Below are 15216 nucleotides of genomic sequence, written 5' to 3'. Positions count from 1 at the left end.
CCAACACAATATTGTACCAACACAATATTGCACCAACACAATATTGCACCAATACAACATTGTACCAACACAATATTGCACCAATACAACATTGTACCAACACAATATTGCACCAATACAACATTGTACCAACACAATATTGTACCAACGCAACATTGTACCAACACAATATTGCACCAATACAACATTGTACCAACACAATATTGCACCAATACAACATTGTACCAACACAATATTGCACCAATACAACATTGTACCAACACAATATTGCACCAATACAACATTGTACCAACACAATATTGCACCAATACAACATTGTACCAACACAATATTGCACCAATACAACATTGTACCAACACAATATTGCACCAATACAACATTGTACCAACACAATATTGCACCAATACAACATTGTACCAACACAATATTGTACCAACACAACATTGTACCAACACAACTATTGTACCAATGCAACATTGTACCAACACAACTATTGTACCAGTACAATTATTTGTACAAATCTTCGGAAATTTGTAGATATTCATAAATAGAAAGTAACTGTAAGCTTAGTCAACAGGTTTTAAATACAGGCCAGGAGCTGTGACTCGACGCCTGCAGTCACAAATATGTGAGTACAGAGGGAGCCGCGGTTCGACCCCCGCAGCCTCACTCAGGTCACTACGCCCCCGCACTCCATATATTTTTTTCACTCAGACCAGAAAAAAATTTCAGAGTTATTTTCTGTCTGGTTTTATGTGATATATTCTGAGAAGTTTATACCAGTCTGAAACTAGAGCTATCTCTCTCTCTCTCTCTCTCTCTCTCTCTCTCTCTCTCTCTCTCTCTCTCTCTCTCTCTCTCTCTCTCTCTCTCTCTCTCTCTCTCTCTCTCTCAGGGTTTAATAAGTCACAAAATCTGTACAATATTCTCTTTATTTTTCAAAGTACAAATATATGGATTAATGACAACCTCAGAACCAGTCATCAGTAGTTAGTAATGAACCTACTTAGTCACATCTCCCTAATTTTTACCTAATTACTATCTCTAATATTAGAAATACCAAGCATATATATATATATATATATATATATATATATATATATATATATATATATATATATATATATATATATATATATATATATATATATTTATATATGTAAACTGTATAAACTTCTATATTAATTTGTTATATATATGTATTTCTTTAATATAGTCCTTTACGTTAGAAATATAGCTAATTCATGAATATTAATTGCTAGATGTAAGGCTATACATTCATATATTTTTTGTTTGTTTGTGTGTATGTGTGTGTGTGTGTGTGTGTGTGTGTGTGTGTGTGTGTGTGTGTGTGTGTGTGTGTGTGTGTGTGTGTGTGTGTGTGTGTGTGTGTGTGTGTGTGTGTGTGCACATGTCTAGGCATTACCCTCGTTCGGGTACTGGAAATCTTACGAGGGGTAGACCTAATGTGTGCAGGGAAGGGAAAGGAAGGAAGTGGGGAGGGGAAGAGGAAGAGGAAGAGGAAGAGAAGGGGTAAGAAGGAGTGGGAAGAGTAGGGGGAAGAGGAGAGGGAGGTGGAGGGGGAGGAGGAGGGTGGAAGATAACAACTCTAACTAATGTTAGAGTAAAAGGAGGGGTGGGGGTAATTAAGTCAGGCTAATATGAACTAGCAGTTACCTTCACTATTATCTTGTTATAAATCGTAATAAGTTACTAACTGGTAAGTGATATGGTGAGTGGAACTTCCCGGAGACTATCGTAGTGACTAATATACCTTGTTAAGTGCTCTTCCTAACTACCTAACTACTACAGAACGAGCGCAGTTCACTCGTTAGAGATATCGTACTTGCAGATAAAATATCAAGTCGCTACTTAATATCGTAACATCGTCCAGGTGTTTCACTTACGTTGTTATCGTAAGTGCCAGAGAAGTGAACCTCGTTAATCAAGGGACGGTCTTGCCAGTCTGGTTAACAACAATTTTGTAAATGATCTTGCAGGTAAATGATGCGCCAGGAAGTGTAAAACATCGCTGGTGTAAATGCTGGTGTAAATAACACTACTATAAATTATAATGTATTTCCAGCCGGGAAGAATTTACAAAGCTGGGAATTATCTTCAATCATTCCGTTGTTCCTCTCCGTTGTTTATTATCCCCGGTAAACAAACAGACAGCAAACGGAAATCGACCTGAAGATCCAATTCTTCCTTTTTTCCTGTTCTGTCAAAGGGAAAGTAAAAAGTCTTGAAAGGCCTTCCTGCGAGGCGCCTCTGAAACCCTTCTCTGACTGGACAGTGAGCAGTCACGTCTTGGCCAACGAGGCGCGCGCCAGCTGGCGGCCACAGTCCTGATTGGCCCAACTGGAAGTTACGTCACCTTGCCTTCTCTTGCAGACCCCCGCCCCGCCTCTGTGATTGGCCAGGCTGCCCAGTTCTCAAATGGTATTTAAGCTTAGGTGGTCAGCTGCAGCGTTCGTTCCTCTTGGGGAAACTGACGCAACTTTCTGATGCCTTTGGAAGGGTCAGGGGAGCTATCAAGGACGTCTGGAGCTGGACTACTGGAGGCTCCCGGAGGCTAATAGACTCAAGGAGGATATTGGAGTCACCTGGAGGCTTCTATAGATTATTAGCGGCTTCTGGAAATTCCTGAAGGCTCCTGGAAGTTATTGGAGGCTCCTGGAGGTTCCTGAAGACTTCTTTAAGGGCACTGACAGACTACTTCAGTAGCTAAAGAAGCGACAGTGTAGCACTGTAGTCACAACCTTCCACTGCTCTCTCATTCACTACATACGCGGGAAAAGAATGTAAAAAAAAAAATTTACTTGACTCTTGGACAATCGAAATCGAAATCTGAGTTCTTCGACCTGTCCTGAAGTCTTTGGTGATGTAGACAGACTAGTAACAGAGTCTGGAGAGATACCTTTAATTAGTCATATCTAAAGCGTCTGAAAACTTTCGTGTAAAGACCGTGCTCGAGTGTTAGGGAGGAAAGGCTAGACTGTGATCAACTGACGATTGGGAGTTGTTGGGTTGTGACCAGTTGAAAAGTTCGTGGTCAGTGATTTGTTATGCTTATGGCAGAGTAGTTAGTCAGGGGAGAAGTTAGACTGGGTCAGTGATGCTAATGGTCTCTCATAGTAGTTACAATTTTCCACAGAGACAAGCCATTGTATCAGATATAATGTTATTTTTGCAACAATGACTAAAATAGCCTGCAGTGTAACTGTCTGCAATGATATACTTCTCCTACTATTATATATAAAATAAACTACCTTATAATTTGTTTATATAAGAAAGAGAATTATTTGTATAATTGCCCTATAATTATTATTATTATTAAACTATAATATGTACATACACACAGCACCATTGTTCAAATTCTTGGTTAGTGTACAAGCCATGTATGTTATACCACCAATTATTCCAATATTTATAGTTCCATTGTAATCTTCTTCAGTGCCGTGGATCCCCGGCGGAAACAAGGCAATCTAACTCTAATTGCAACTCGAAATGTACACAAAGCTTTTGATAGCCTATGGCACGACGGCCTCATATTTAAACTTACAGACCTTCCAGACCTGCGCTGCAGAAACCAAGTGTCCGGGAAGAGGAAACACATGAATATTACTATTCAAGATTGTTTATCTCTAGTTTTTTTACACAGGGCACAAATGTGAATAGGAAGAATGGTCTCCACAACAATTCAATCAATGACTTTTCGATCATTTGCGTGTTGTATATGAATGACGCACTCGACTTTCACATGAGCACAAATGACTGTGGCTTGTAAGTGGGTGGGTGTGCAGGTGGACATAGCCTCTGTCTTGGCTAGGTAACCCTCTCTTTACACTTCCACTTACCACTTCTCGAGTTTACCACTTCTTCAAGTGCAAGTGCCTGGATTAGTTCTTAAGTTGCTGTTGTACTCGCTGGCTTTGACAAGGTCTTCTTCACGTCCACTTGCCAGTCTTGGAAAGCATTCCAGCCCTAAGAAATATTCCAAAGCTAGGAAGCCTTTCAACAGTGGGTTGCCTTCCAGACCTGGTAAACCTTCTAGACCTGAAGGGTATTCCAGTCCTAACAGATATTCCAGACTTAGAAAGTCCTTCCTATGACTGGAAAGCCTTCCGATCATGGGAAGTCTTCCATACCTGGAAAATCTTTCAGCCACTCTACACACACAACATATTAATTAACCTTTTATCTGTAAAACTGTCCTCTATCTCTTTATTGAACCTATCCCTGTCCTAACACAAGATCATACAATGTTAACCTAATCAGTGGCTGACGCGAGCGTGTTAGATACAATCCACGATCCATTGGTTCAACTTTTAGCCCTGGAAGCGTCATGCACCAAACTGGAGACTTTACATACGTCTCGGAAGGTGTGGTGCATCTTTCTGGATCCAAAATTCTCTCTCTCTCTCTCTCTCTCTCTCTCTCTCTCTCTCTCTCTCTCTCTTACGTTCTTTTGGACAAACTTACGATTGGTGACCTACTGCGTCAACAAATGCTCATGAAGAGTACTGTGAGGGACCTATGAAAAGACGTAACCTGGACGCTCAACACTGACTTGTGGTCACTGCTTCCAGAGTCGTGTAGCTGTCACCTTGAACTTCTGAAGCTCGCGAGGAAGAACGTCGAAGTGTCATGAACCTTGAGAGTGCTTGTGTGGAGGCAAGCTGACCATCGGACAGCTGTCGAGAGCTTATGTTGACATATCCTGAACCATGTCATGGTGGAACTCCCAGTCAATACTTACATGATTACGGACATCAGCTAGTCTTGATAAATATGTGCTAAATGATTTTAGTGTGCTACAGTGACGATGCATCTAACATTCGTATTCAATACTGTATTCTGAATTCCAGGACTATACGAAAAATTCTGGAATACTTACAACATATTTTTTCAGGCTATAAATATAAGGTGTCCAATACTCGTGGCTCTAGAGCAAATCTCTAAGCTAAGCTCACTACCAACAGTAACTTCCACGCCTTGTTTACAAGGTCTGGAATCACCATAGTAGCTCTCAAGACCTGGAAATGCGAAAGTTCAGTCACTAACAGGTCCAAACCACCTCGAAATGTGTGCTTTCAAGAGCCGATGTGAGCATGGAACACTTGGGTGTACTTGCTGTGACCATTTGCTGTGATCACTTACTGTGACCACTTACTGTGACCACTTGCTGGGACTACTTGAGAAGGTAGATCCCAGCAAGCTGCCACTTTTCCCGAGGGATGGGAAAGGGCTTCAAAGGCTTTTTCGGAAACTTTCGAAGTTTTGTAGACACAGAAATAAGATGGCCTGCACTTCCCCAGGGGTTACAAGAACTTGTAGAAACAGTGGTGCAGGAAGATGACCGCACTTCTCCAGGGGCTACAAGATCTTGTAGAAGTATAGGAGAAGGAAGATAGCTGAGGGTAGCGTGGTAGAGGAGACTTCTCTTGAGGGGGGAGAACCATTACAACCATCGTAGTCATCACAACTCTGAAGACAACCCTTCACGTACCTGGTGGAGGGAGGTACCTCACGTAAGTAAACACGTCAAGACATCTCATGTCAGTAAACACGTCAAGACACCTCACGTCAGTCCACACGTCTAACTCGCCGCACGACGTCACTGTTTGTTACAACGTCAAATAAAACGCTAGCGTCAGGTCAGACAACAACAAACAAGGGACATCAGTCAGAAGGAATATGGCAGCAGTCAGAAAAAAATTCTTTGACATCAGAACCAAAGAAAAAGGTTATAAAAAGTCACTTATTTTTTTTGACTACGTCAAAAAAGGTCAAAATGGGTAATTTAATTGAGGTCGAAGAAGAGATAAATAAGACACTGCATATCCATGAAGCTTCCAGAAGCTTCTAGAAGCTACCAGAAGCTACCAGAAGCTTTTGGAAGCTACCAGAAGCTACCAGAAGCTACCAGAAGCTTTTGGAAGCTACCAGATGATTCCAAAAGCATCTGAAAGGTAATTTGCATCATTTAAAGGTAATGTGTGTCATTAAAGGTGGGATATAATTGGTTGTAATTAAAAAGTAACAGCAGACCAGGCAGAGAGAATAACAACAGAACACAAACACAACAAACACAGACACAATAAACACAAACACAGCAGAACAAACACAGACATAACACAGCAGACATAATCATGCCATAGAGGTGAACATGCAGACACAATGTTACATAAACAGTGAAAAATACAAGAGACAGACATAGAGAAACAAGTGAATATGAGAGATAATGAGAAAACGGAGGAGGAGGAGGAGGAGGAAGGGGAGGAGGAGAAGGGTAAGAGGAAGTGAGAGGAAAGATAATTAGATTACATTATATCACTTATGTAATAAAGATTAGATTACTTTATGACACTTGTGTAAAAAAGCGAATTAGAATAAATTGTCTGTGGAGAATTTTTCTCCAACTGGGCGGGGCGACGACCCCTCTCAAGGGGGCCACAACCTCTCTCTTCGTTCATTTAGCAGAGTTAAAGCAAGATCTTATATATTGCAATGTAGGGTAATTTAAACATACCAGAAACGTCCATATATCTTAGCACACGTTCCTTACTAAGCAGTACTAGACTGCATTGGTCACAAGACACTTATGTTAGACAGGGGCGTTACCAAGAACTCTTCATCCTTGCGAGAGAATCTGCAGCATAATATTTTCTCATGTTCTAGGAAACTTCTGTTCCTCATACTATTAAAAATCTGATATGCCTCTAAGTCTAACCTGTTAATACAGCTAGTGCATTTGATTCCATAACCTGCACCTTGGACTCAAGGAATCCACTCTCCTTGATTCTGCTAAGTCGCCAGAGCTGGCACCTAACGACTGTAGACATCATGTAAGCAGAAACGTGACTGTAAATAGGGGTGCAGGAGGCTTCAACAAACAGATTGCCATCACAATGAGTGCATCAATGGGTGAATATGTAGGCTAAGCGAGTGAATGAGTCGCCGGCAAGGCCACGCCACATTGAAATGTAGAAACATTCGTGGTTATAGTCGTGTGCTCTTTGCGAAACCCAAGTCGTGCACCGACAACCTCCAGGAAGAAGGAAACTGTCTCTGCCATGAGCGAATGAGCGAGTACTGCGGGAGAACTATTCTCCATGTCGCTTATTCATACACGAACGAGCATTAAGGGGAACTTTCTCCGTACTGTGGACATTATCCTCGGATATAGTTTACAAGTTGAACTTGTGGATAAATGATGGGCGTCAGTTGATTTTCAATGTGCTAACGTGATGGATCGCTTGAAAACGTCCAGCGTCACATCTTCTTCAATCAAAACATCAATACCAGTGTTATGCTATATGGGTACGATACACACACCCAGGTAAGTCATATCAAGGTTTATATTTTACCGTGTTAGCTGCAACTGATAAGTGTTGACGTGGAGTTTGACAGGGCTAACCAGTAGACGCCTGGAAACATGGTCCAGCGTCCAAACACAGGTGACAGACGTGGCCTCACCTAGCAGTAGTACTTGCGTCCTAACAATAGCAACCGGCTCTCTCACAGCCCAGTGGGAACTATGATAGTTGACATCGCAGGAGACACCCCCAGGGGGAGGCTGCTGTGACCTGTGCTAATTACCCCACACCAACAGTGATCTTTTTATTCTATCATTTCTTATACTCATCCCAATATTCCCTCACATTATGACACTCGTGTAATAAGGAGGATTAGATTACATTATGACACCTGTGTCATGAAGAGAGTTAGATTACACTGACACTTTTGTATTAAGGAGAATTAGATTACATTGACACTTAAGTAATAAGGAGAATTAGATTACATTGACACTTGAGTAATAAGGAGAATTAGATTACATTGACACTTGAGTAATAAGGAGAATTAGATTACATTGACACTTAAGTAATAAGGAGAATTAGATTACACTGACACTTGAGTAATAAGGAGAATTAGATTACATTTGGGTGACAATAATTGTTTTAACATAAGTAAGATAAGATTTACTACCATTAAGGATAAACATCGTTGAAGGTGATGCTCACTTGTTTATATCTCCTGGTGTTTATTCTTAATTCTTTGTGTTTATATTAATACCGCCGGCCTGTGTTAGTCTGCTAGGTTTGAAGTCTATCTACTGCACGATGGTCACCGAGGTTGCTAACATCAGTGTATACACACACACACACACCTGTCAGTGTATATATATATATATATATATATATATATATATATATATATATATATATATACACTGAGAGATTACCCAGCATTGGGTGTATATATCCCAAAGAGACTAACTGGTTGGTTAACGGGGTTTGAAGTCTATCTACTACACGAGGGTCATTAAGGCTGCAAGTCTCCTGCTGAAAACCAGTCAAGAATATTTTTTAACACCAAAAATAATGATACAAGTATACTACCAGTGTATATTCACTAAGATACGAATATTTCTCAGTGTATATACATTGAGAAAACATACCTCCCATTGTATATATATATTAAGATATATACCACTCAGTGTATATTCACTGAGATACATACCTCCCAGTGTATATACACTGAGATACATACCTCCCAGTGTATATACACTGAGATACATACCTCCCAGTGTATATACACTGAGATACATACCTCCCAGTGTATATACACTGAGATACATACCTCCCAGTGTATATACACTGAGATACATACCTCCCAGTGTATATACACTGAGATACATACCTCCCAGTGTATATACACTGAGATATATATATCTCCCAGTATATATATCACATTATAACCATACGTAAAATAACATCACATACTCTAAAAATTTAGGCTGTATAATTTAGGATAATTTAGGCTGCATAATTTAGGATAATTGAAGTTGCATAATTAAAGTTAGTGAAAAAGTTAGCCGTAGAGTGTTATAATGATGTGTTGTTAAGGTGAGGTTATGAAAAAGGCGTCAGAGGGGTTGGCACAGGTGTCTTGATCAACTTAACTGTTAGTGCAAGTCTAAAAACAGCTTAAGTTTATGTTCTTCAGACTTTGTAAGTCTTGTGAGACGCTGTTGCTGGAACACCGTCTAAAAAAACGCTGGAAAGTGGAGGAGAAAGTGAGGGAGAAAGGTAAGGAGAAAGTAAAAGAGAAAGTGAAGGAAAAGTTAGAGAAATTTAAAGAAAAGTAAAAAAGAAAGTGAAAGAAAAAATCAGAGAAAGTGAAAGAAAAAGTTGAGAAAGTTTAATAGAATGTGAAGGAGAAAGTGAGGGAGAAAATAAATAAGAAAGCAAGGGAGAAAGTAAAGGAAAAAATGGGAGAAAGTGAGGGAAAAGTGAAAGAGAAAGATAAGAGAGAGATAAAATTAAATTAAACAATAACAGTATGGAAAAAGCGAAAGAGAAAGCTGAAAAGAAAGTGAAAATCAAAGGAGAAACCAATAGAGAAAGTGATGGAGAATGTGAAAGATAATCAAGAAAAGAAGACAGACAAGAAGTAACAAAAAGGCAAAAAAGAAAATGTAGAGAAAGTGAGGAAGAAAGTGAGAACTGGAAAAGAGAAAGTGAAAAAAAGAGGTAGGGGGAGACGGTGACGTAGAGAGGAAGAGAGGTAAGGAGAGAGAGGGGAGTGAAAGTACGGAGGGAAAGAAATGGGAAGGAGTAGAGAGGGGAGGGGATAGAGGGAGGGGAGATAGAGAGGGGAGGGGATAGAGGGAGGGGAGATAGAGAGGGGAGGGGATAGAGGGAGGGGAGATACAGAGGGGAGGGGATAGAGGGAGGGGAGATAGAGAGGGGAGGGGATAGAGGGAGGGGAGATAGAGAGGGAAGGGGATCGTGGGAGGGGAGATACAGAGGGGAGGGGATAGAGGGAGGGGAGATAGAGAGGGAAGGGGATAGAGGGAGGGGAGATACAGAGGGGAGGGGATAGAGGGAGGGGAGATAGAGAGGGGAGGGGATAGAGGGAGGGGAGATAGAGAGGGGAGGGGATAGAGGGAGGGGAGATACAGAGGGGAGGGGATAGAGGGAGGGGAGATAGAGAGGGGGGAATTACCTCTGGTGTGTGGACCAGGAATCTGTTATTGAGGTGAGGAAATTGGCAGGTCTGAGATGGATGCTGAGGCAGGTGGTGGGTGGCAGGTTGTGGGTGGCGGGCGGTGGGAGGTGGGCGGCAGGTGGTGGGAGGTGGGTGATGGTGGGCCAGTGGGTGATGGGTGGTATATCACTGTTTGTGAAGCCACGCACTTGTTAGGAAAGAAAGAGAGAGAGAGAGAGAGAGAGAGAGAGAGAGATGCTACCTGGAATACCCTGGATATTCCTGGAACTCCATGGGGAATCCTGGAACGTCTTGCATATCCCTGGAAATCTGTGAGTATACTTGTAATAACATCTGTGTTCCTGAAAAACTAGAGGTATCCCTGGAAAGTCAAGGGTATATCTGGAAAGTCTTGAACATCCCTAGAAAGCCTTGGACTTCCATGGAAGGTCAAGGGGTCTCTCTGGAAAGCTTTGAATATCTGCTGACTTGGATTTAATTTATAAAGCAATGAGATACATGTATACAAAAACTGTGTGTGTGTGTGTGTGTGTGTGTGGGAGAGAGAGAGAGAGAGAGAGAGAGAGAGAGAGAGAGAGAGAGAGAGAGAGAGAGAGAGAGAGATAGAGACTGCCACTTACACATGTCTGACGTTGTTGAGACCAGTTCCTGAAGCTGCACCTTTGGTGACGGTCACCACCATGGAAGCCGACAGTGGAAGGAAGAGGTATTTAGGTCGGTAGGAGGAAGAGGAGGAGGAGGAGGAGGTCCTCAGGACGGCAGGAGGAGGAAGATGAGGTCTTTCAGTTGAAAGGTAGAGCAAGACAGGAGGAGCAAGCGGTTTTTAAGACGGAAGGAGGAGAAAGAAGTGCTTTAGACAGGCGTAAAAGGTGCATAAGACGGGAGAAGGAGATCTTCAAGACGGGCGGTGCAGCAGCAAAAAAAGGTGAAGTGGTCGGTGCAGAGACAAGTTTACTTCAGGTCTTTAAAGCCTCATCTTGAAACTTATGCTTAGTGGAAAGATGTAATGTTGGTTGGTAAGAGTGAGCCTCGTGTTACTGGCCGAAGTGCCTTCTAGCAAGTAGCTACGGAACCTCATGATGTTCCTTGGCATATCTCCCAGTCTTGGGGAGGGGAATCTCCGCAAGGAGTCTCTCTCTCTCGCCTTGAAACAACAGCATTCTGTGCTTCTGGAGAGGCGGATGACATTGGCTGAACTAGCAGTAATAAGGCCCTGCGGCCAGTACAAGAAGCTCGCTGCTAGTTGTTCATCTTACTTCTGCTGGAAGTAGAAGCTGCCACAGTGAGACATGCGGATGATCTCTGTGTCTGTGGTCAAGGTACCGCTGTCCAGTGCACACGACCGGATCGTTATGCTCTGCCCTGTGTCATCTGTAAAATAAATTGCTGACAACAACGTCTTCTGTGTGTGTGTGTGTGTGTGTGTGTGTGTGTGTGTGTGTGTGTGTGTGTGTGTGTGTGTGTGTGTGTGTGTGTGTGTGTGTGTGTGTGTGTGTGTGTGTGTGTGTGTGTGTGTGTGTGTGTGTGTGTGTTTATTTTGTGGGAGAAGTCATTTAATAGTATATAAATTTATATTTCTGGAGAGAGCGTAGCATTGCGCTGAGAATCGTAAGCGACGTCAAAAGTAATCCAATCAAATACATGATAGGGACTCCTTAAGTGTGTGTAACCAGGGCGGGCGACGAGGTGAGGCTCTGTCTTGGAGGAGGAGGAGGAGGAGGAGGACGAGGACGAGGACGAAGACGAGGACGAGGACGAGGACGAAGACGAGGACGAGTAGTGCAGCAGTCGTCGACCACAAGCCAACTAAAAATCAATACTATTTTTTTCTTCCATGTACACAATGTGAGTGGTCCTCGTGGGCAGGAACACTTGCCGGCTGCTCTTGACTGTGTCCCGCAGCATGTGTCAGCCTTGGACACACTCTGACAGTCACGACTGGAGGACAAACTCTCAGGGATCACAGGAATGAAGGACTGACTTTCAAGGACACGGGAATGAGGGACTCTCAGGTTATAAACTAGAGGAGAAATATAATGAGTGAGTCTAGTGTATCGTCGAGATGACAAGCATAACATTGTTCACTTCACAAAGGAAGGGGGAAGGGGTCACCTACACGCTACACTCAACTAATACACATGAGGGGCGTGAACATACACAGGTACCATGCTCTGGTAGGCCTTGTTTCTCTCACAACCTAAAATAATTCTTTATTATCACCAAACAACACCACGAACATCCTAACACAAACATGTCACTGACTATGGAGCATTCAGAGGACAGTATAGAGGATCACTGCTTGTGGCCAGCAACCATCCTCTTGTTCCAGGGTGGCAGAGCACCTGGATATCGGGTTGGCTATCCGAGGAGCATCTATATTTTAGAAAGGTTATATTGGCATCTAACAGTCGTGAAGGCAATGTTGAAATAACGACCCGAGGCTAATATTTCTATTAATCTCAGTTTTATTATCGTTTTGAGTTTGTTAGAGATGTCTAGGGATGAAATATACACAACACACATCTCAATTCAATGCTCACTATTGACATGTGTTGTTTTTCGTATGTTTATGTCAAACTAGAGGGCGAGTGAAGACTCGGGAGCCTAGAAACTAGTCCAGGTCAACTTTGAAAGTGAAGTAAAGAATGCGCACTACTGATTAAGTGTTTACAATCTGACCAGTGTCTCTGCCACCCTTCCACAATAGCAGCAGCAGCAGCAGCAGTAGCAGCAGCAGCAGCAGCAGCAGCAGCAGCAGCAGCTACATCAGTAACAGCAGCAGCAACAGTAGCAGTAGCAGCAGCAGCAGCAGCAGAAACAAGAGCAGCAGGCACAGCAGTAACAGCAGCAGCAGCAACAGTAGCAGTAGCAGCAGCAGCAACAGCAGCCACAGCAGTAACAGCAGCAGCAGCAGCAGCAGCAGCAGCAGCAGCAACAGCAGCAACAGCAGCCACAGCAGTAACAGCAGCAGCAGCAGCAGCAGCAGCAGCAGCAGCAGTAGCAGCAGCAGCAGCAGCAGCAGCAGCAGCAGCAGCAGCAGCAGCAGCAGCAGCAGTAGCAGCAGCAGCAGCAGCAGCAGCAGCAACAGCAGCCACAGCAGTAACAGCAGCAGCAGCAGCAGCAGCAGCAACAGCAGCCACAGCAGTAACAGCAGCAGCAGCAGCAGCAGCAGCAGCAGCAGCAGCAACAGCAGCCACAGCAGTAACAGCAGCAGCAGCAGCAGCTGCTAGTTCATCAGCAAGGATCGTTCCATGGTGGCAGTGGTAACGGAGGGAATCACCTACCTTCCAGAGAGGACAAAGGCACCACAGTGTGACATCCTGGCTAGTTCAGTGTCCAGAGTGAGAGAGCCGGAGTCCACAGTGCACTCCCGGATTATCAGAGTTTGTCCATTGTCGTCTGCAATGAATAAGTGTGTTCCAGCTGCGTCTGGAACAGTATCTACCCTCGTCTACTATCGTCTACCCTCATCTACCTTCGTCTACTCTCGTCTACACCATACTCAGGTAGATGCGTCTGGAGCCTAAGTGTGTTCCACTCGCATCTGGAAGTATATCTACCTGTCTACCTCATCTACCTCTCGTACCTCATCTACCTCGCCTACCTCATCTACCTCACCTACCTCATTTCTCTCATTTATCTGGTCTACACCCTCTGCACAACATTCAGATAGATAGAAACACGGAGGATCGATCCTCCAACACTTCTTATACTCATTGACCCACACTGGTTTACAGCCTTACATCAACAATTCCCACTCCTCAACTATGAAAAAAACGATAAACCCACAGGGGCAGGGGAAGAGGAGAGTAGCTTTAATTCCTTGGATGAAGAGCCTCTCTATAGGCATCAACGTATCCTGACCAGGCTATCTATTCCTTTCACTGCTGACTCTGTGACCACCAGTGTTACACACATGACCAGGAGCTGTGACTCGACTTCTGCAACCACATATAGGTGAGTACACACACACACACACACACACACACACACACACACACACACACACACACACACACACACACATATATATATATATATATATTATATATATATATATATATATATATATATATATATATATATATATATATATATATATATATATATATATATATATATATATATATATATATATGTTATCAGATAAGTAGATAATGTTAAGTAGATAAGTAGATAATGTTAAGTAGATAATAATTATTATTATTGAAAAAATATGTTAAATTGGTTATTAAAGGTAATAATTAAGAAGGTAACTTAGTAGGAGAGATGGAACATTTAAGTTATTATACGAGGTGAGGTGACTTAGACATGACTGGAACATGACTAAAACATGATTAAAACATGCTTCCTTTCTCCCTGTCTCCCTCCCTTCCTTCTTCCCTGCTTCTCTCCCTACCTACCTACCTACCTCCCTGTTTCTCTCCCTCCCTGTAACACTGACCATAGATGCCAGCCAGTTTGATGCAGGCCGTGGCAGGGAAGAGACCTCCCCTGCCTTTGCGCCCTGCCAGGCAGGGACTCTCCATCAGACCCACGGTAAAGTTGTTATGGAAGGGGTCCTCACAGCTGGGGTTGTCACCGTTCACTGACACACACTTGAAGCAGTCGATACCCTGGCACCCTGTGTGTGTGAGAGAGAGAGAGAGAGAGAGAGAGAGAGAGAGAGGAGAAATTACTCTTAATCTGATGTACAAGCTTAAAAGTGTTTAGTATAGAAGTAGAGGTAACAGTAAACAGATAAAGTTCAACGCTACAGCGTTGAACTATCTGTTATTAGTGATAACATCAGTCTGATGGGTAATTAAAGATTCTTAATAACCATAGGGTCATTAAGACTGCACCTCATCTCTACACACCCATCAAGGTCACTTTAACACCTAAAATATATATTAAAGTGAATAATGATATATATATATATATATATATATATATATATATATATATATATATATATATATATATATATATATATATATATATATATATATATATATATATATATATATATATATATATATATATATATACCTGCAGCCAGGTTAGGAACTTGAGCTGACTTTGCTGAGCTTAATGGAGCTTAATGGTAAGCTAACCTGGTCTAAATTAGCTTAAAATTAATTAAACTTGTTTAAGATTAATGGAATATAGTGTTCCAGGTTGATGTTGTTAGAGCAAGTTTACCAGTGTTAAACCATC

The 15216-nt window shown here is 42.4% G+C and overlaps 1 protein-coding gene across 2 annotated transcripts in view; it reads right to left on the bottom strand.

Moving 5' to 3' along the window:
- Window positions 1–1283: 1283 nt before the first annotated feature.
- The window catches only part of LOC128699471 (uncharacterized), a gene marked incomplete at its 5' end in the record, with an annotated part of 16899 nt that continues 2966 nt past the window's right edge, over window positions 1284–15216 (bottom strand). Inside the window, 3 exon segments of one of the 2 annotated variants that reach the window (XM_070098112.1) lie at window positions 1284–5512; window positions 11274–11388; window positions 14462–14641. In XM_070098112.1, the coding sequence (XP_069954213.1) occupies window positions 5380–5512; window positions 11274–11388; window positions 14462–14641 (428 nt within the window). In that variant the 3' untranslated portion in view covers window positions 1284–5379. 2 annotated transcript variants of the gene reach the window in all.

This window comes from Cherax quadricarinatus, chromosome 61 (genome assembly GCF_038502225.1).
Source record: "Cherax quadricarinatus isolate ZL_2023a chromosome 61, ASM3850222v1, whole genome shotgun sequence".
Taxonomy (NCBI): domain Eukaryota; kingdom Metazoa; phylum Arthropoda; class Malacostraca; order Decapoda; family Parastacidae; genus Cherax; species Cherax quadricarinatus.
The sequence above is the reverse complement of the archived record's forward strand: the minus strand, read 5'-3'. Positions and strand labels throughout refer to the sequence as shown.